The 20,175-nt window shown below is 40.0% G+C and overlaps 1 protein-coding gene and 1 non-coding gene across 3 annotated transcripts; both read right to left on the reverse strand.

Moving 5' to 3' along the window:
- Nucleotides 1–3,630: 3,630 nt before the first annotated feature.
- On the reverse strand, nt 3,631–16,713 carry LOC116327476 (protein phosphatase 1 regulatory subunit 1B-like). Of its 2 annotated transcripts, none has more exons than XM_031749072.2 (5): nt 16,346–16,713; nt 8,861–8,944; nt 7,960–8,035; nt 4,950–5,069; nt 3,631–4,843 (listed from the first exon to the last, which is right to left on the reverse strand). In XM_031749072.2, the coding sequence occupies exons 1-5, from the start codon at nt 16,439–16,441 to the stop codon at nt 4,731–4,733; spliced, it is 489 nt and encodes a 162-aa protein (XP_031604932.1). In that variant the 5' UTR covers nt 16,442–16,713; the 3' UTR covers nt 3,631–4,730. The 2 variants fall into 2 exon arrangements, with proteins under 2 accessions (XP_031604932.1, XP_031604931.1); XM_031749071.2 differs by having other exon boundaries at nt 7,960–8,038; nt 16,346–16,709.
- trnal-aag lies at nt 6,670–6,751 on the reverse strand. The gene has a single exon. It is a non-coding gene; the product is annotated as a tRNA-Leu (tRNA).
- Nucleotides 16,714–20,175: the final 3,462 nt, after the last annotated feature.

Raw genomic sequence — 20,175 nt, forward strand, 5'->3', positions numbered from 1 at the left:
TGCTGCACTGTAATGCTGCACCATGAATTTTAATTAAAATTAAAGCTGCAAGCAGCGATATGAGGGCCCGAGCACCCCGGCGCGTCGAGCCAAGCCCAACACCTAAAACCAGCGCTTCCGATCTGATGTCACAGTGATGGAATTCATGCATTTAACCACCAGCTAAAATTTCATCTCATTCAACCATTATTATAGTCGTCCCACTAGGTGGCGCTCTAACCATTACTGACAAATGGCATAACAAACATTTCCGAGCTCGAGTCTCATCACGCCTGCGATCTTTGGGAGAGATTGGACGTTGTGTTTTTGAGTGACAGCAGATTACTGCTTTTTGGCGAGTGATTGAAACTCCACGTGCCGCCATGACCACCCCGTTTCCCTGAACGTAAAAAGCTTCGCAATTTAACATCACAAAGGTCTTTAGATTCCACACGCAGGAGATCGGGTTAATCTGATGAAATCCCTTGGAGGAGTTCGTCAAAGTATGAGGCCTGAAAAGAGGAGAAAATGTCGCCAAATTTACACATTAATTTTAAAATGTCTGACTTCCTGTTGGATTTGGGATATTGCTCCAAGAGACTTTTTTGTACATCTTGATATCTCCAATAAGCTTGCCAGGTTTCAAACTCATACATAAAACACAGAGCAGGGGCTGTTGTTTTGAAATTTTGTAGGGGGCGCTGTGGAGCCATTTTGCGCTATTCAAGGAAAATGATCACATAACAGCAAAGCCTTCATGACATTGGAGGTGTGCGCCAAATTTCAAGACATTTTAAACTTTCCAAGCCCCTTAAAAGCCACTTCATTGTTCATGGTGAACTGCGTTGCCACCAGGGTGCGCCGTTCAGTTTAAAGTCACAATTTTCTCACTGAAGCATCATGAGGGACTGATGGTGATATTCACCGCTTTTGAAGTGGCCACGATGAACCTGTGAAAATCAGTGCAAGAAAATATAAGACATGACATTTCCTGTTCCCACTAGGTGGCGCTCTGCGTATTCCTGACAATGGGCACATTAATCTGTTCAGGGCGGGTCTGACATCATCCCTGTAAAGTCTGGTACTGATCAGACTAGATTTCATTGAGTTATACTAATTTGTTTCTTAATGGCGGGACATCAATAATCGCCATGCTGCTGGGGTCACACCCTTTCGCGAAAACTCACAGTTTTCACTGTAACCCAAGACCAACTCCTTAAGGCTTTCCTGGAGAAATTTGAGGCTGCAGATGTCAACCATAACAATACTGTACACCAAAGTGTAAAACATGACATTTCCTGTTCCCACTAGGTGGCGCTGTCCCTGGTGTCAAATATGGCAGTTGAAATATGTTCAGGGGTGGAGCCTTATCATATGTGTTCTCTTTGGTCCAGGTCGGAACATGTATGACAGAATGAGAGGCAATAATATTTTCATGGCGAGTCATCGAAATTCGCCATGGCGCCACGGCCTCACAGTATCCCGAAAACTCAAAAGCTCCGCAATTTAACATGGCCCAGGTGTGTAGTTGACACTGACCAAATATGAAGCTTATGCAATCAAATCCCAAGGAGTTCGCAAAAGTTCGAGGCATGGAAATGGCAAAATTAGAGCCAAAATGTCACGTTCACTTCCAAATGGCGGACTTCCTGTTGGGTTTAGGACATGGCCATAATAGACTTTTTTGTGCGTCTCCTAACGTTAGATATGTGTTCCGAGTTTTATACATGTAGGTCATACCCATCTCGGGGGCTCGCGTTTCTCATTTTTCTAGGTGGCGCTACTGAGCCAATTTTCCCTGGACATGTCTACGGACATTAAAATACGTAAATTTTCACCAGACCTGACGCGTGTGCAAAATTTCATGAGTTTTTGAGCATGTTTAGGCCCTCAAAAGGCCGATTCATTTGCCGTAATAATAATAATAATGATAATAATAAGAAGAAGAAGAAGAAGAAGAAACGGAGCAGATACAATAGGGCCTTCGCACCCTCGGTGCTCGGGCCCTAATAATAATAATAATAAGAAGAAGAAGAAACGGAGCAGATACAATAGGGCCTTCGCACTCTCGGTGCTCGGGCCCTAACTAGTTGAAGTTTAATAAATGATTCCTTGGCGATTAGAAGATATAAGTGACTACCTACAACCTTTTCTTTTCTTTTAATTCATAAGAAGTGTCATTTTAGTATTTTAGAATGCTGTTTTTCAGCATGAGACGCGGTGGCTTCCTTAAAATACCTCACAGTTAAGAATTGGTGGTCCAACATACAGTAAGGCTTAGTGCTAAGCTTTTGGTTGAGACTGCACTCGATATAGATGAAAACACAAGCTCCCACTGCTTCACTTTTTGGCTGTTCCTGGAATTAAGGACCTTGAGTTTCCTGGTGTTAAGTTGTTTTTAACAACTGCTAATAGCTAAACCATTCTTAACCCATTAGTTATGGTCTGGTCACATCTGTTTTGAAAGAGCTGGCTTCCTTCAGCTTGTTTGTAAGTGATGAACGTTTGAGGAATCAAAGTTCATTCACCGATCTAATTTATTCAAGCAATTTAATTATAGCACATATTTGTTAGGGGCAAAAAATTGCAAGCAAAAGCTTTTCATTCTGGGTTTACATGCTCTCTTCTACTACTGGGGCTCTGTGTAGTCGGTACCACGTTTCTTCCCACATCTGGTGACTATCAAGATTATTTTACTACAGGAAACTCATTGTCATGTCAACAAACCAGGCTGGGAATATTTGAGCTTTGTGACATGACATGTTATCCTACTGAAAGGAGCCAGATAATGGGTACACTGTGGGTACACAGAAAAGGATGGATATAGTCAAAAACATTATTCAGGTAGGCTCTGGCTTTAAACAAGGATTAACTGATACTAATGTGGCCTGAAGTGTGGCAAGAAATATTACCCATACTATTACACCACCTGCACCAGCCTGAACCATCAGCAGGTTGGATACAGGCTTGTTTACACTAAATTCTGAAAAATCAGTACTCATCAGATCAGACAACATTTTTCCATGTGAGCAAATTTTTGCCTCAGTTTGTTGTTCTTAGCTGACAGTAACAGCACAGGTGTGGTCGTCTGCTGCTGTAATCCATCTGATTCAAGTTTTAACCTGCACTCAGAGATGTTCTTCTGTAAATTTTGTTTGACAACAACAAGGCATTTTCACCCAGAGCTGCAGGTCAGTGAATATTTTCTTTTTCAGACCATTCACTGTAACCTGTAGAGATGGCTGAATGGGACAATTCCAGTAGATCAGTAGTTTATGAAATACCCAGATTCACTTATAATCAACCATTTTTCTTCCTCATTCTGATGCTCAGTTTGAACTTCAGCAGGTCTTCGCTATTATGTCTACATACCTAAATGTATTTAGTTACTGCATTGTGATTGGGTAGTCAGAGATTTTTTCATTAATAAGCAGCTGAGCAGGTGAATGCAATAAACTGGCAGGTGAGTGTGTACTGCTAAAGAACACAAATACTCTTGGTTAAATCCCACAAACAATAACAAAAATGTTTAAGCTACATATGACCTAAATATGGTGACATGGTTTGGTTCGAATAAAAATCGAATGAAATATGTCTTTCAAGGAAAAGAAATGTTTGAAGCATTAGGCATACAAATACACAAACACCAACAGCCTCATAAATGATTTATTATCAACCGGCACGAAACAGTGTTTATGTACAGGGTCATGAATGAACCTTCATATGTGATGTTTCTGAAAATCAGGTAGATTTTATTTCAGCATCAAGCTAACATGTGTGGCATCCCAAACATATCATGTCCGCTAATCTCCATGTTACAAAAAAAACAGTTTAAAATATCTAGCCTGAAACAGTTTGCTGCATTATCGTGATTAGTTGGATTAATCTGTTAGGATATAATCTGGTCTACTGTGACTGCGCTGAATTCGTCTGTAATCCTCCGTCTTTTGATTTCTTGACCTTGCAGACAAATGTCTGAAAGACTGAGGAAAGCAAACTTCAGAGATGGACATAACTTTGGAAGCAGTGTCACAGTTTCTGAGCTAAATTCCAGTTGGAACTGGTCATCGCACTGCAGTCTGTTACTGTCTGCACTGATACTACATACAAAATATAATCTTGTGCATTTGTACAACACACACATTAGCTGCAGATGTATCTTCATTACCCACTGTGACATTTGGCATTTGATTTTTTATGTACTTCTTTTGCTTCTAATCGGACATGAACTGTAAATTTAGCACCCGTGTCACTTCAGCTCATGCCCCATTTACATGATGTCAACAAAGGCTATTTAAATTCTAATTCTTCAAACTCAGATGTCTCACAGTATTCCCAGACCTTCAAACTGAATAAAACAAAACAAAAACAAAACACCTTTTTGAACTAATGAATGCTTTATGAAAATACGAGAGTTTTTAGCTATTCTTATATTTCTTGTGCAGTGTCCTTGGCTGATTGGAATTTAGCCCTCGTTTCTTTGGCTGACGGAGACAGAATTTCCTTCACAAGTCTCCAGCTAAAGATTTCCTCAGTCAGCTCAATGATATTCTGACCTTTATCATATAATCTCTGTTGTGTTTCTCTTTTTTCCCCACATTCCTCTTTTACACTGTATGTTTCCACAAACCCACAGACCCAATTAATACACACTCATACACATATCCATACACGCACATGTACGGCACACACATGTGCTATGCATATTGATTCATCTCTAAAACTGTCTCGATCAGGGCCCTCTTCATTTTTCATTCTGCATTTCCTTCCTCTCTTTCTTTGGCATCCTCTTTGTCTTTGTGGCGATGACCTTCTGTCAGACTGTCCAGGAGACCACGCTGATCCCTCTGTGCCTTGCTTTCTTCTTTTAGATCCAACATGAAAAGAAATTTCCAAAGTGTAAGTGTCCGTACTTGGTATAAGTGCCAGAAAAAATCCAAAAATGGGAAAGCCTATCCTAGCTTACCCACCTGAGGCTTTCTGCTGCCTTTCCTCATCATGTTGCTCCTCTTCTTCCCCTGAAGAGGACTCTGTGTCTACAGACTTCATGTCAAGTGAGGACAAATGGGCCTGTGCCATCTTCTGGACAGCTGAAAATACAAATCAGTTATGATGAATGAAGTTACACTGCAAACATTTTACTAATAAAAATACCAAATTTTCTATTAATCTGTCCATTGTCCTCTAGAGGACAAAGAATAGGTTGATAAACGAGATTATTGTGTTTGTATTTGTATATCTAGAGTTGTAATGTTGCACATCAACTGTGTGCAATGCGTGTGAAATCTAACATTGATTGACTTAACAAATGATATCCCCTTTGCTCTATTACCGCTATTATGGGATTATTTGCTTATTTTGGTATGAAACTGAATGAACAAGACCAGCCATGCAGACCTCATTTAGTTGAGCTGGGTGTGTGTTGTAAATCTACTAAGGGAAAAAGGCTGGGTTTTTGGTATTCCAATGGTATAGAGCAGGGGTCCCCAATCTCAGTCCACGAGGGCCGGTGTCCCTGCAGGTTTTAGATGTGTCCTTGATCCATCACAGCTGATTTAAATGGATAAATTACCTTCTCAACGGCCGTTTATCAATGCCCAAATGCACGCGATACGTACTCGCGTTCTCGGTGAGTACGTGCTCGCCGAGAACGCAGATGCGAGCCCGCCGAGAACGCGAAAGCGGACTCGTGGGCCGTCTCTCAATTCTCAAATGCGAGCACGGACTCGTGATTTGTACCAGCGTGCGTGATGATGTCACAGGTCCGGAGTTTTACTGCCGTCCCTCCTAATTTAACTGTGAGTAACATGTTATGAAGCTTAACTTTAATCACAGCCAAACCGGTTTACTCAGGAACAAATAAAACACTGAAATAAACCAAACATTAACACTTAGAAGTGATCTAAGTAACTTATATATCATTTTTAACCTCAGTAGTGAAACCTCTATTAATAAAAATAGTGTACATGTACATACGTGTACATACCTTAATAAAAACAAGCAGGTGAGATGTTAGAACGCTTTTATTTCTATTCTAGTGGACACTCAATACTATAGACAGCTGCTGCGGTTTCTTTAACCTGAGTAGTGAGAAGACCGCGAGCGGGCGGGGAGGGGAGGGGAGGGGGGGGGGGGCGATGTGCCGGGAGTCCGCTGTTGAGTTTTGGACGAAATGCATTCTGGGATATATAGCTGTCCCAAGTCTACACCGATGCATGCTCGATAAAATGGGCGGATCGAGAACACATCCGGGACTTTTTCGCGTTCTCGGCGTGATGCGTACTTCGAATTGGAACAGTACTTGGTCTCCGACTGATGACGTATCACGAGTACACGAGAACGCAAGTACGCACAAGTACGCATATTGATAAACGCCCAACATGTCTTGAAGTTCTCCAGAGGCCTGGTAATGAGCTAATCATGTGATTCAGGTGTGTTGACCCAGGGTGAGATCTAAAACCTGCAGGGACACCGGCCCTCGTGGACTGGGATTGGGGACCCCTGGTATAGAGGGAGCCACAGAGTCATTTTGATGACTACTACTGTTTAGTCAATATTTGTCTATGTCTATGCTTTTTCTTTTAACAAGAATCATGTAAAGGATCTTATTCCATTCTTTGTAATGTTATTTAGATAGAAATAGAATAGCCCTTTATCGCAAATATATGAGAAATTCTGGAAAATGTGCTTTGGCAGCAGTGGGATTTGAACCCACGCCCCCAAAGAGACTGGAGCCTTAATCCAGCGCCTTAGACCGCTCGGCCACGCTACCATCGCTATCTGACCACTGGGTGCAATGTGTTATAAGTACAATGCAGATGAGTGGAGGCTATTCATTGACAGCTCGAAAAGGAACCTAAAATGTGTCCTAGTGCATGCATGCCAAATGGCTGTTATGTCTTGTTAAAAGAAATGTAATATATGAAAATTTGCTAATTGTTTTGGAGAAGCAGAAATACAATTAGCACAAATGGACCAAATGTGAAAAAAGGTGACAAAAAAGATTTGTTATTTAAACTGACATTTTTTAACTCAGTATTAGGTCATGTCAACTATTTTCTGCAAAGGTCAGAATTTTATTTTATTTTTTATACAGGTTAGTATAATCACTTTGGAGTTATGTTTCTAATCACCTGTCTGGTCATTTATCTAATGATCAGTATCCACAGGAAAGGACTATGTCATCTGCATATAGAGACAACGAGTTAATGGTAAGGTAAAGAACTCTAAAGATAAATAATGTTCTGTGAAGCAATGAAAATATATCAAACTCTATTAAAACAAAGTAGAAATCAATCTTAAAATTTTGTTACATTTTTTTTAATGTGGATTTTCAATTTTAAAATATACATGGATGTCTTATGAAATGAAAATTTTCTGTTATATAAAAATATAAATGCTATATATCACACAAATAAAACCAGCAAAACCCAGTTAATATTATGAGTGGCAACTGTCATGGCTGCAGGTGCCAAAGCCACAATTTCCACAAAACAGAAGACGCATAAAAACGTATGTTGTATAGATATTTATAACAACAGAGTTGTTTTTATTCTGTGTATTTAAGTCTGTGTGACTCTGGTTGCATCTGATAGTGTGTGTGCATGTGCCAGCGAGTGTGTGAGACTGTGTTACAGCTGTGCAGCCATTCTATAATCCAGGATGATCCAGAACAGACTCACAGCTGCCACTGCTCCTAATCTTACATGGCACACACACACACACACACACACACACACACACACACACACACACACACACACACACACACACACACACACACACACACACACACTCTCATTGTGGTTTTTGGATATGTGCGTAGTCCAGACAGATAGAGACCACATGGTGGTTGCCACAGCAGAATTAGGTCTCCCAAATTCTTTCATTTGGTGTCATTTGTTATATAAACAAGAAAAACCAGTGTGTGGGTACAAGGGAAAAACACACACAAAATGATCTGAGTCAGTGTTCATTTACCTTTAAGAGATGGCGGCTGGTAGGTTGACATGTGAACCAGTTTGGCTTTCAAAGCTCCATTTTCCCCAAGAGCCCACTGCTGAAATAAAAAATGCAAACCAGGGTTTACAGCTAAAAGTGTACGCAACACTTTTTTGTCTTATTGTTGCGTCAAACAAATGACACAATATAAGAAATATAATAATCGCGCCTTTCTAGTTGCAAGGATTAGAGCAGAAAGGCAGTAATGCACAATGTGCAGGTTTGTCAGCAAAAGTCAATGAAAAGATAAAACAAAATATAAAAGCACTTTCATACTTGTAACAGGCAAATTATGGAGTAAAACATAAATAAAAACTTCATCACTTATTCACATATTTGCTGTGTTATTAAGTGAAGATGCAGAATTAGTTGTCACTGTAATGTACATAATGTAAATAATCGAATTTGACATTTCCTATGAAAATTTTTTCTGCAGCTGTTTTAGAAACATCTTGAAAATGTAGAAGCTGGTTTCAAAACAGAAAAAAATTATTTTTCATCATCAATAAGTCAAAATTTCAAGTTATTACTTCAATTTAATAACTTGGAAATTAAAGGTTTTTTTCAGTCTCTAGTTCTTTTCTCAGACGTTTGAGTTAGGAAGTGAAATGTTTGCGATACCTGTCTGGAAATTTTGATATAATAACCTGAAACTTTGACTTTAATAGTGAAATGAGGGCTTAATGATAACAAAAAAACAAAACAAAAGAGGCATTCAAAATGCACATAGAAAGTCAAAACACCACCTTTCCACTTATTTCAGAGGCCATGATTGCATTGTATTGTGGTGTTTGGGAACTTATCACCTTGTATCATTGAAATTTGATTCAAACCTTTTACTACTGGATCTTTAACTCGTATAATTCACATGCATATCTACCTGATGTGGGCTGCTGTCTTCTTCTGGTGATGGTGGGTCCGTCAATCTGAACAGCGTGGCAGGTGTCGGCCTCCGACGACGAATCTGCAGAAAGAGAGAGATAGAAGAGTTTTTTCTCTTTGGGGCTTCACTGCTTCAATAACCAACATTCATTTATTCTACACTGTGGTTTATGGCATGTATGCAGAGGATTTGTTCTTTGAAAACTATATGCATTAAAAAATAAATGCATATCATTATGCAACACCATTCAAGAGCCTGTCCAGCTTGTTTGTGAATGAGGATTACATTTTATGATAGAAGGCGGAAGGATTATTTAAATTTATTTCCTTTTCTGCTACAAGTTCCTATCGCTTGGATGAAATCATTTCAATTTTTCTAGTTCTTTTGTAACATGTTTACAATATGTCTCCATCATACAAAGCAGCTGGTACTTCTTCATCTTCTTGTCTTTTATGTGTGAAGCAAGGAGAGTCAAAGTAACCACAAAATACACAAAACATTAAATATACACCCAACTGCCAAATTGTTAGGTACACCTGTTCAACTGCTAGTTAATATAAATATCTAATCAGCCAATCAAATGACAGTGCATTTATGTATGAAAACATACATAAATAAAGTTGAAGCCTTTCTTTATGTTTCTTGAAGAAAGATGATTTAAGTTACTATGAATGCAGCATGGTTGTTTGTTAGAAAGGCTGGTCTAAGTATCTCAGAAACTGCTGACCTACTGGGATTTTCCCACACAGCTATCTCTAGAGTTTACAGAGAATATGAAAAGAAAATATGCCTTGTCAATGTCAGAGGTCAGAGCAGAATAGTCAGACTGCTTCGAGCTGAAAGGAATGCAGCAGTAACTCAAATAACAACTTGCTACAACCAAGGCAGCGTTAAAGAGCAGAAGAAGAAAATGTCGAACCTCGAAGCAGATCGGCTGCAGCAGCAGACCACACCAGGTGCCACTCCTGTCAGCTAAGAACAGGAAACTCAGGCTACAGTTTGCACAGGCTCGCCAAAATTCGACAACAGAAGTTTGGAAAAATGTAGCCTGATCTGGTCAGTCTTAATTTTAGCAGCAGCAACATTTGGAAAGGGTAGGGTCAGAATTAAGTGTAAACAACATGAAAGGGTGGATCCACCCTGCTTTGTATCAGTGGCTCAGGCTACTTGTCACGTCTCCATGTTCCCTTTGTCTCCCCAGTCAGTCATTTCTCTATGTTTCAGTGTCAAGCCTGTGTCTTTGTGATTGTATCCTGTTTCCTGTTTTATTTTGATAGTCCTTGTCCTGCGTGCAATGTATCTAGTTTTGCTTCCCCTTGTCACATTATGTCTGATTAGTCCTAGCTGTGTTTCCCTCCTGTTTCCCATTCCCTTGTTACTCCCTTGTGTATTTAAGCCCTGTGGTTTCCTTTGCCCTTTGTTGTGTTGTACCTCCGCTTCTGGTTTCCTAGCATTTTTGTTCTTAGTCCTACTCAGGGTTTTGGTTTGTTTTGTGAGTTAATTTTTATGGAGGAGTTTTCCCAGTGAATAAAGCTGCTTTTCGAAGTTTACCTTTTTGTGTTTGAGTCCTGCAATTGGGCCCACTTCCTGCCTGCCACTGCACGGTCATGACACTTCTGGAGTGTAATGGTGTGGGAATATTTTCTTGGCACACTTTGGGCACCTTTGAGTATTGTTCAAACACCACCGCCTCTGTGTTGTTGCTGACCGTGTCCGTCCCTTTATGACCACATGTGCCAAAACTTAAATCATTTCAAACCCCTTTCTTGAACATGACAGAACATGAGTTCACTATATTCAGCTTATCTTCACAGTTACCAGATGTTTGGGATGTGGTAGAATGCGTGATTGGTGTAATGAATTTAAAGATTCATGTCAGTATGAACCAAAATCTATAAAAGGTGTTTTCCAGCACCTTGTAGGGTCTATTCAACGAAAAATGAAGGCAGTTCTGAAGTTATAAGAGGGTCCAACTCAGTACTAGTTGGACCCCCAAGTTTCCGATGAGTGTTTATCTACAGCATATCCCGACCTGTCACATTCCTCTGATAGTCGGGCATCGCAAAACTAAGCCTGTCAGTAATATGACTTGTAAATGAACTCTCTAACTTTGAATTCGGTTCAAAAGGATGCAATTTGAGGCCATGGGGCAAAATTTTGCTGTATTCGTCACCTCCTGTGACACATGAATACTTTGTACTAGTAATGCTCTTTTATTCTTGGACCTCCAGTTTATAATTTACTTTCCCATAACATTTCAAAGTGAAATAATGTACTTTTTCATGCACTATTTCTGGATAGTTTTCAGATTAAGATTTTAAAGGAGAGTTGTTAAGGTCATTTCCAGGTTTCAAAGTTCCAAAAGCAAAATACATAACAACTTACAAATCAATTAATTTGCTCCACACTAAATAAAGTAGGGAAAATTAAGAATTTATATTATAGAAACAGCAAAAATCCAATAATATAACACTGTCAGGATCCTTATTGTGTCCTTTCAGAGAATTTTTTACTTTTATTAGATTGATTACATTTTCTCACCATTATTTTTATATCTTGTTATTTATGGAAAACACGCACTATACTCATCGCCGGCTCTATTTTGTAATGTGTGATGGTGATAACATTGTTACGAGATACAAGTGGCTGCCAAGCCAATCACAGTGAAGAGTGTAGGCATTGAAACGTGTGGGCAGCTTTCACTCTGGAGTAACTCTTACAGCTTCTGCTTCCCTTTGTGTGCTGCATTCATCCATATTCATTAGTCACACACTAGAATTAAATATGCAGCCCCTTTTTGGGGGAACAAATTTAAATATGAATCACAAAGCACCCTATTAGAGGTTAAAGATGTGTTAACATGAAAATATGAGTGTGGCAATCCAATAAACACATAAAACATGTGCAAACAGCACTCAGGAGGGGGGAAAAAAGCATGTGGGGCCAAAGGACCAAACCACATTTTGAGCACCTGTCTGAGAGCCTCTTCAGACATAGTGACCTATGTTTTGTTAACACTGTAGCCGGAAGGTCAAGCACCTGCAGGGAACATATTTTATTTTCATCAGGTCCTTGTTGTGCATGTCTGAAATGCCTGTAAATACCACTGATTGCTCAGTGTGGCTGCAGCGGACGTCTGATTTCACTGGAAACAGATTAATGTTTCATAGTTCCTCCTCACATGCTGGGCTTATTGTGTTTGTTATTTTAGAACAATAAATAACTTTAATATTGTATTTTATGATATGGACCTTATTATTTAGGTGATACTCTATTCTTCAGGTTTTTAAAAACTGTATTACCCAAAGTGTTCTTTGAAAATGCATTTTATTGGTCCAATAATGTCTTAAACCACTGAGGTCTAAGTTATCATGTTATCATTGATGATTAGAAGTAACCTTAACCCTAAAAAATGTAAGGTTCGTTTTTGACGTCGGCTGTTGGTTTTATTATATTTATCTTTTATCCCCTGATTGCTTTTTGAGATTTTTGAGGAGATTTTTCAGGGGACAAAGTCCCTCTGCCATGTTCTGATAGCATAGGGTTAAGGCTGAGGATTAGGATACTGATAGAGGGACAATAAAGGATAGCAACACACAAAGACTGAGTGAGGGGTCTGACAAAAATTTGGAAAACAAAAAGCAGAAGGAGACTTCTTTAAAGAAGTTTGGGCTATTTTTTAAAACATCACAGAAACCTATTTAAATGAATTATGCCTAACATTTCCTTTTAATAGCTAACTCTTTACTCTGTACTTTTCAATATCCAGAAAAGGTCAACTTATTGATCGTATTTTTCAATCCATTTAGAAATGTAATGTGTTTTAAATGTTACTAGAACTCGTTGATAGATGCTTTGGGGTTATAAGAAGCCATGCAAAATAGCTCTTTTTATGTTCCAGCTACCATCAAAACACAGACGCGTCTAGAAAGGCAAATTTAAGCAGCAGCACGGGTTCTAAGTTTAGTGGTCATGTAGTAAATCATTAATCCCACACCCCATTTTTTGGTAGGTCGGATGACCTTTAGTTGCATAACATTCAACTCCAGTGCGTCATACTCGATGTTTAAATGAACAATGACAACACTGGGTGGGGGGCAGTGACCTAAAAAGCCTTTTACGCAAAAATAACTTATGTGCTTAATGATTAAATGCATGCAATAAAAGTATAAAACTGTGTACACAAAACGCTTTTCAGGGAATAATCCTTTGCAGAGCTTGATTTGACCACAACACGACTCATGACTTCGGACTTTTGACCTGTTTTTTTTCTTTCTTTTTTTCTAAATGAACTTTAAATGGTGTAATCTTGTTGTACCACTGGCCTGGATAGTGGAGAACAGGAGCTGAACCCACACAAATTAAAGGAAACATAATTAATGCGCTTGAAAACAGAAACTGTCTTGTTGATTTTAGTTTATACCTCCCGTTGTCAGTTACAGTCACTTCATCTAGGTCTGAAGATTTACCAATATTAAGACCAATATTAAGCCATCAGCCCACTCTGTAAGTAGCATTAATGACTTAACAGGGGCGTGTGTGCTGGGTTTGTAAGAATAAGACCCTATTAGACTTTAGAGCTTTTTATTTGTGCTGTGGTGTGCTCTTGGCATGAGTTGTCCTTGCCCTTGATTCATTCCTCAGTCATCCAGAGCTAATCTCTTTCTTTTTAATCAGTCGTCTCCTTGGCTGATGATTTTTCTCCTTTTGCGTGTCTTATTCGGCTTCTGTCAGCTATCTTTGTCTCTTTTCTTCCACCTTTTTTCCCTTTCCAGCTCAATGTGTTCCGTTTATTCCTGCCTTTATTTTGATTTATTCTAGACGTTTCAGTCGCTATCGATGGGCAGCCTTTCTCAAGGACCACAAAAGGACAAGACACTCTTGATGAGACCTCATAAGACTGTAAGAGAAGGTGGCTATTGAAAGTGAAAACAACCTTCTTGGAACCCAAAACCTCAGTAAACAGAAATTTCAAGGACAGACAAGAAAAAATACATTTCAGCACTGCTCCTGCAGCTCTCCCCTTGTTTTTTGAAGCAAATTCCGCCACTGGATGGAAACAGAAGTATTACAAGACAGATCGTATTAACTAGTCATGCTGTTGCACTCACACATGCATACAGTAGAGGCTCAAGACTTTTGGTGGCAGCCATATCTACTTGTTATTGTGGAAAGATTTAGGTAAGCAAGCTGATATTGTCCATAACATGAATTAGCATGGTGTGCGTGCTCTGATGTGCTCTGTTGGCACCCTGGAAGAGCTGTTAATGATGCCAAAATATCATGTGACTTGTTGCATGTGTAGCTCAGGTGTAACTTATAATCAAAACGCTTTTAAAATCAAAGTAAGCACAATTTATTTTTAAGCATTAAAAAAAACAAAATCAGCTCTGACTGCTTATTATGCTCTTGCAATTTTTATGTGCCGAGAACTATTGGATTTAAAGTTATCGCTCTCTCCTCTTTCACTCATGGGACCTTAAAAAAAAACTGCCAAAATAACTGCCTGAGTCATTACTAGGATTGCTGCCAGGGTACAAGACTTCCTTACAGAGGAAATTTGCTGAATATAAGTCATTGCTGAGGTCTGTCCTCACAGGATTTGAATCTCCTCTTTTTTTACTTGTTGTTGTGCCACTTTTACTGTATGTATGAATTTGAAATCACTTCCTTTTATGTGTGTGTACACTGATGCCGAAGATGGTCATTTCTAGTTCAGCTTTTTAAAAAGTGATCATGAAATTCAGCCGATGAGGTGCTATCAAGGTCTTTCGAGCTAGGAACCCATTCCCACAAGGACTTGCTACATGTTGGGTTCAGTTATCGATGAGAGTTGTGGTTTTAAGCATTCATACGAGTCTCATTCCACATGATATGACCACAGGGCATTTTTGGTCAGTTAGAAAGAAGAAATTCGAAGATTACCATACAGGGTTCCAAAACTATAGATCACAAAGCTCTTTTTGCAGGTGAATGAGTATTTATCTCCTCAGCCTGTTTCCTTGTATCTCTTATACATTGCAGGACTTCCTTAGTTTGATCCCGTCCCTCTTATTTTCATCAACAGATGACTGAGGATTATTATTTTGTGCACACTGTTCCAGCAGACTTATGGTCACTTTGGTGACGTGATTCACCAAAAACACAAAAAATGAAGCCCTGTAACCTTATGTAGCTCCTACTTTGAAGGAAATGTGCTTCTTCAGGGTCCTCCTGATATATGATGTCTCTGGCTTCCTGCAGTCTTATTTAATCAGTGGAGGAAGATTGCCATAATCTTACTAAGTTCTGAGCTGATAAAACTGCCAGAGCATCTTATAGAGAAAACGAGTGAAGAAGTAATGTGAACAAGTCTATCAGGTAGAGTATAGCAACTAATTAGCATCAGACTGTATTTAAGTTAAAATATCACTCAGAATTGTGCCATCCTAATCAGTGGGTTAAAATGCATGGCCTTGCTTAGAAAAGCAAATAAAATACCCCTTCTGTTCTGGACGGGGTATGAATCAAGCAAACAGAAAACCCAGAGACCACGAGTGGGCTGTAAACAGCAGATGCAGCAGAAAATATCTGCCCAGAACTTATTGATTTATCAGGCTGAAACAAGCTTTCCAAACAGATGCCATTTGAAATTTTCCAAATCTCCTATTTGGAAAAAAAAGAACATTTCTTACTCTGCACCTGGTCTCCAGTAAAACTTCCCTTAAGGGAGCGACTTAAGAGATGAACATCTCCTGCAGAAGGAATGGACAGGCCTGTCATTTGCTGCTTTTTGTGTCCAAATATTACCTCATTGGTAACTTGGTGACCTTTATGGGCTCTTGTCATTAACACCACCAATAACACATGCACATCTCTGCTCATACTGTGTAGCATAATACCTTCCCTCTTCACCCTGTCCTGCACTGTTTGCATTGACCAGCGCTCGCTTTGGGATGATTCAGCATAAGCAACAGATAACGGATCTGACTTTACATAATATGCTCACCACCTCCACGAGGGTATGACTAATACCTTCTGCATTTTGTTTCTTGTGTGTGGTAAAGGATTTATTACTCAGGCGCGACTAATTTTTAATGCCACAAATGGTGCTTTATCCCTCACTTCCTCCTCTTCCTCCTCCATTCGGATAGAAGGGCAAAGATATCTCATCAACTTTAAGGACTCCAAAAAAAAATCTGTAGCTGCAGAGCTCTGCTTAATCCCAGCACTGCCCATACCCTGCTGCCCACAGAGTAACATACAAAGATCAAAACAGAGTTTTGCAAAGTCTTGCTAGAGCAGTCTGTCAGCCTCAGTGTTAAGCACTGATGCCCCTGAAGAAGCATTAATGATGGAGCTGGAGGCGAGCATGTCTTAGATATTTACTTTTAAAATGTACAGATGCAGTTACCCAGCCTGAGCTTAACAATCCTTCCACACACTCCATCTCCACAACCACTGTCATCATCCGTGTAGGCTACAGCCACACTCAGATCTCACCATCTCCACCTGTCGCGGGTCCAGCTGGGTGGGCACGGAGGAAGGCACGGAAAATTGGATCTTCCTCCTCGCATCCGCGTCTGCCTCTCGGTCCATCACCTCCGTCTCTGCGGGGAACAGCACCAGCAGCAGCAGCAGCAGCAGCAACGAGTCCCGCCTGTCACCTCCGCGGCCGAGCGCACAAACTTAGAGTCCAGACGAGGTCAGCTTCAATGGAACCGCCTGTGGAAAAACTGCAGTAAAGTGCTTATACTTGACAAAAACGCGCCGTTAGTGAGTGACCAGCGGCATCTCTCTGTCCCGCGATCCTCTGGTCTCTGGAGTTCCGTTTAACAGCAGCGGTCAGCTCCTCTTCCCCGCCTCCCCGCCAGTCTCCCCTCCCCTCCCTCTCACACTTTGTCCGCTGACCTTAATGCGTGACGAGGAAAGAAGAGCAGTGAAGGTTTTGTTGCCTTTACTGGAGCCGGAAACTTCGTGCATTTGCATTTTAAAGTTGCCCGATAAAGAAATCTACCCGAATGAAGGGGAAATGGAAAAAAACAAAACAAAAACAGAGATGACGAGGATGTTACACAACTTCAAAGAATTTCACAAACTGATAAACAACTAAAGTCATAGTGAACTAAAAGAAACGAATATTAAAAAGATGCCACTCACTGCTATCTTAGCAAAAATGTACTGAATCTTGATTGGGAAGAAATAGATTTTTTAATTTTAATTAATTAATGAATGAATTAATTTTAGGCATGCACTTAAGGTCGTATTTTATTGCACTGACCTTGTGCAAATTTGCGTGCTCACTTTGAGGACGAGCAACAAACTGGAAATATAAATAAATAAAGATCTAATCGCTCCCCCCTTCCAGAGGCAAAAATGTTAACCTCTGCTTTCGCCGGTGCCCACCTTGGCTTTACTATATGCACAGCGAATATATGCGAGGCACTCAGTTGCCATGACAACAGCTTTTCTTCTTAGAGTGCTGGCAGTGCAGGAAGTGTGTTGGAGTGTGTGCTTCAGCATAAGTTCCAGGAGAGGAGAGGCAGGGCAAGAGAGGACAAATGCGTTTGTCAGCGCGCAACACAATCAGTGGCCAAGCAGTCACGAACTGTCATTTATTTGTACGTGGGATCCCCCCTAGCATGTAGGCTATTTCAGGTGGAAGTGTCCTATTTTTCATGCGTCATGCAATTCGTAAAGAAGTGGAAAAAGGTATACTTTCAGCCAAATCATGATGTTTTCCTAAAACTCAAATAACATGATACATTTGGTGACTAAATATAACCAAAAGGAGATTGAAAAACAAACTTTTCTAAAGGTTGTCTCCTTGTAGAATATATTGTGTGTATACTGGAGCCAGATGCCCCTGTAAGCAGAGGGCCCCATGCTTGATCCCAATTGCCACAAGCCCAAGGGTTCACCCTCTACTGAAGTACTGGACTTGAGAAAAGCTCTGGACATCTGCCAGCTTCAGGAAGAGTTGCTAATGACAGCAAACTAAGGCCTGCTGGGCGAGGTCTGCAGATAAAAGAGCTCGCCACCTTGGACATTTTAAAAGAGCCCATCTGTGGCTCAGTTCCGTTTCAGTTCGTCTGTCGTCCTTGAAAACATAATGTATGTTTGCGAGCACTTTCAACAACACGTGACACCAGGCAACACTGGGACGACAAGTCAGCACCATCTTATGGCCAAAAGTAAAGAAATAATTTCACTGAGGGGAGGTTTGAATGCAAGTAAATATATGATAGTCCAAACTCAAGACAGCACAAAAATGAGCAGAGCTGAAGATGAAATATTTATAAGATTATTGTGTTATTATAAATGTAAAGTAGAATCCAATACAGATCATATATGTGAGCGTTCCTGTGTGGCACTGTGTAGTTCCTGAAACCACCAGAAGGTGGCGACAAACTGCTAAGAAAAAGCAGCCATTTCTAATTTGTTATGACTGACGTTTGCACACAGCAATATTTAAATTTTTACATTTACAGTTCAAAGTATAGAAATAACAAGTATATTTATTTGGAATATTTAAAAATATGAACATTTTAATGTATTTCACAAAACCTCAAAGCAATAAAACATGATGTAAATATCCACAGAAGACTGATGTCTTTACTTCTGCTGAAGAAGGTAATTATTTGGCTGTGTTTATTTACAACACACTCTAAATTATAAACGTCGTTCCATCCTCTTTTGGAAAAGCTGAAAATGCGTCATTTTATTTCATTTTACCGAGGACGTCGTGTATTTGCTTTCTATTTCCAGCAGGTGTCACCCACACATAACTGTGGAAAGAGTAGTAACTGAGAATTTCAGTGATATGTGAACCGAGCCATAAAATATACATGTTTATAAGATTGATAAAACCAAGGGCTTGGCAGTTCAGGACATATGAGGTCAAATTAACTTTAAAGCTTCTCCCAATCTCTTCTTTTTCCTCTTTAAATATAATAACTCAAGGCAAATATGAAATAAACACTACTATACAATACTCTTCTCCAGGTTTTAAACCTTTTCAATAATAGCAGAGGGGAAAATGCATTTATTTGTTCATTTAGTTCTTACTTTTAAACTGAGCTGTGACATGACGCCTTTGGTGGCTCCTAAAACCGAGAATCTCGAACTCTCCCTTTGCCTGTAGGATAATGTAATGATATGATGATATGCATGACATGTCTTCATTATTTAAATGTCCATTTGATGTAAGTGTATGTTTGGCATTTAATAGTGAAAGAAAAATAGCATGAAATTCTTCTTATTGGTTTGCTTTTGTTATGAACCTAAAGGACTCCTGAAAATGACACATTATATCTCACATTAACTCTCATTCACATTCCTGCCCGTGTATGACTTTTATCAGAGATTTAAATGTGTGAAACAATAAAAAATAAAAATACTTGTCTGTCAATCACTTTGGATTTTCCACTGAGAATGCGCAAATTACACAGCGGTCAGTAGAGTGAGGCTCAATAGCATGATGATGATGATGATCATGATGCTGATAAGCCTCCCCACCACCCACCCCGCCTTTCATTTTTAGTCGCTTCTCTCTACCTCTTGCCTTGCCCCATCTTCTGGCCCCTCTCTGCAATCTGTGCCTTCGCCACCTTTGGCGTCAGTCCGGCCGCTGGCACCTGTGCCAGTCCTGGCAACCTAAACCAAGACGCCTTGCTAAGCTCAGTTCAACTGATTCGTTTAGGCAATTGCACTCTGACTCTGATCTGTATGAACGGCAACTTACTCATCCCAGACCTTTGTGTGGGGTGTGGACACGCTGGTTTGCTCAAGTTTCTGTTGTTGGAATCGGGGATGAAGTGTTTCTTTGGGCCAATATACTGTTTCACTGAAATACTTCCAAAATTTTCCCATATGTGGATGATTTCCATCATCATGATTTTCTTATCCTACACAATTAGCTCATTTTAGATCTCCGTGCTGGGGATATTTGTTCTGGCGTAGCCAACTATATGAATGCTATTACATGTATATTACAATTAATGCTATAAGGGGATTTTCCTACATATTCTATACGAGATTAACCCCATTTTCCCCAAAGATGGAGGCTAAGAGAAGCAGCCTGAATCCTACGTTTCTTTTTTTTTGTGCCATCCTCTCCTTATTCCATTTTCTCTTTCAGCTCAGTGACAGATGGCGAGTCCCTCTCCCCCAGGGGAAGCCAGTCTCTGTGAATGCGGCCGCATGTCAATCACCGGCTCTCATGTGATGGCTCTTGCCAATGACGTGCCAGCCATATGGGCCTGGCATCAGAGCTGGTATGTAACCCACCCAGTCCTGCCTCTGAGGTGCCACACGGCTCCCTCCTCGCGTTT

The sequence above is a fragment of the Oreochromis aureus genome, linkage group 8 (genome assembly GCF_013358895.1).
Source record: "Oreochromis aureus strain Israel breed Guangdong linkage group 8, ZZ_aureus, whole genome shotgun sequence".
Lineage (NCBI taxonomy): Eukaryota > Metazoa > Chordata > Actinopteri > Cichliformes > Cichlidae > Oreochromis > Oreochromis aureus.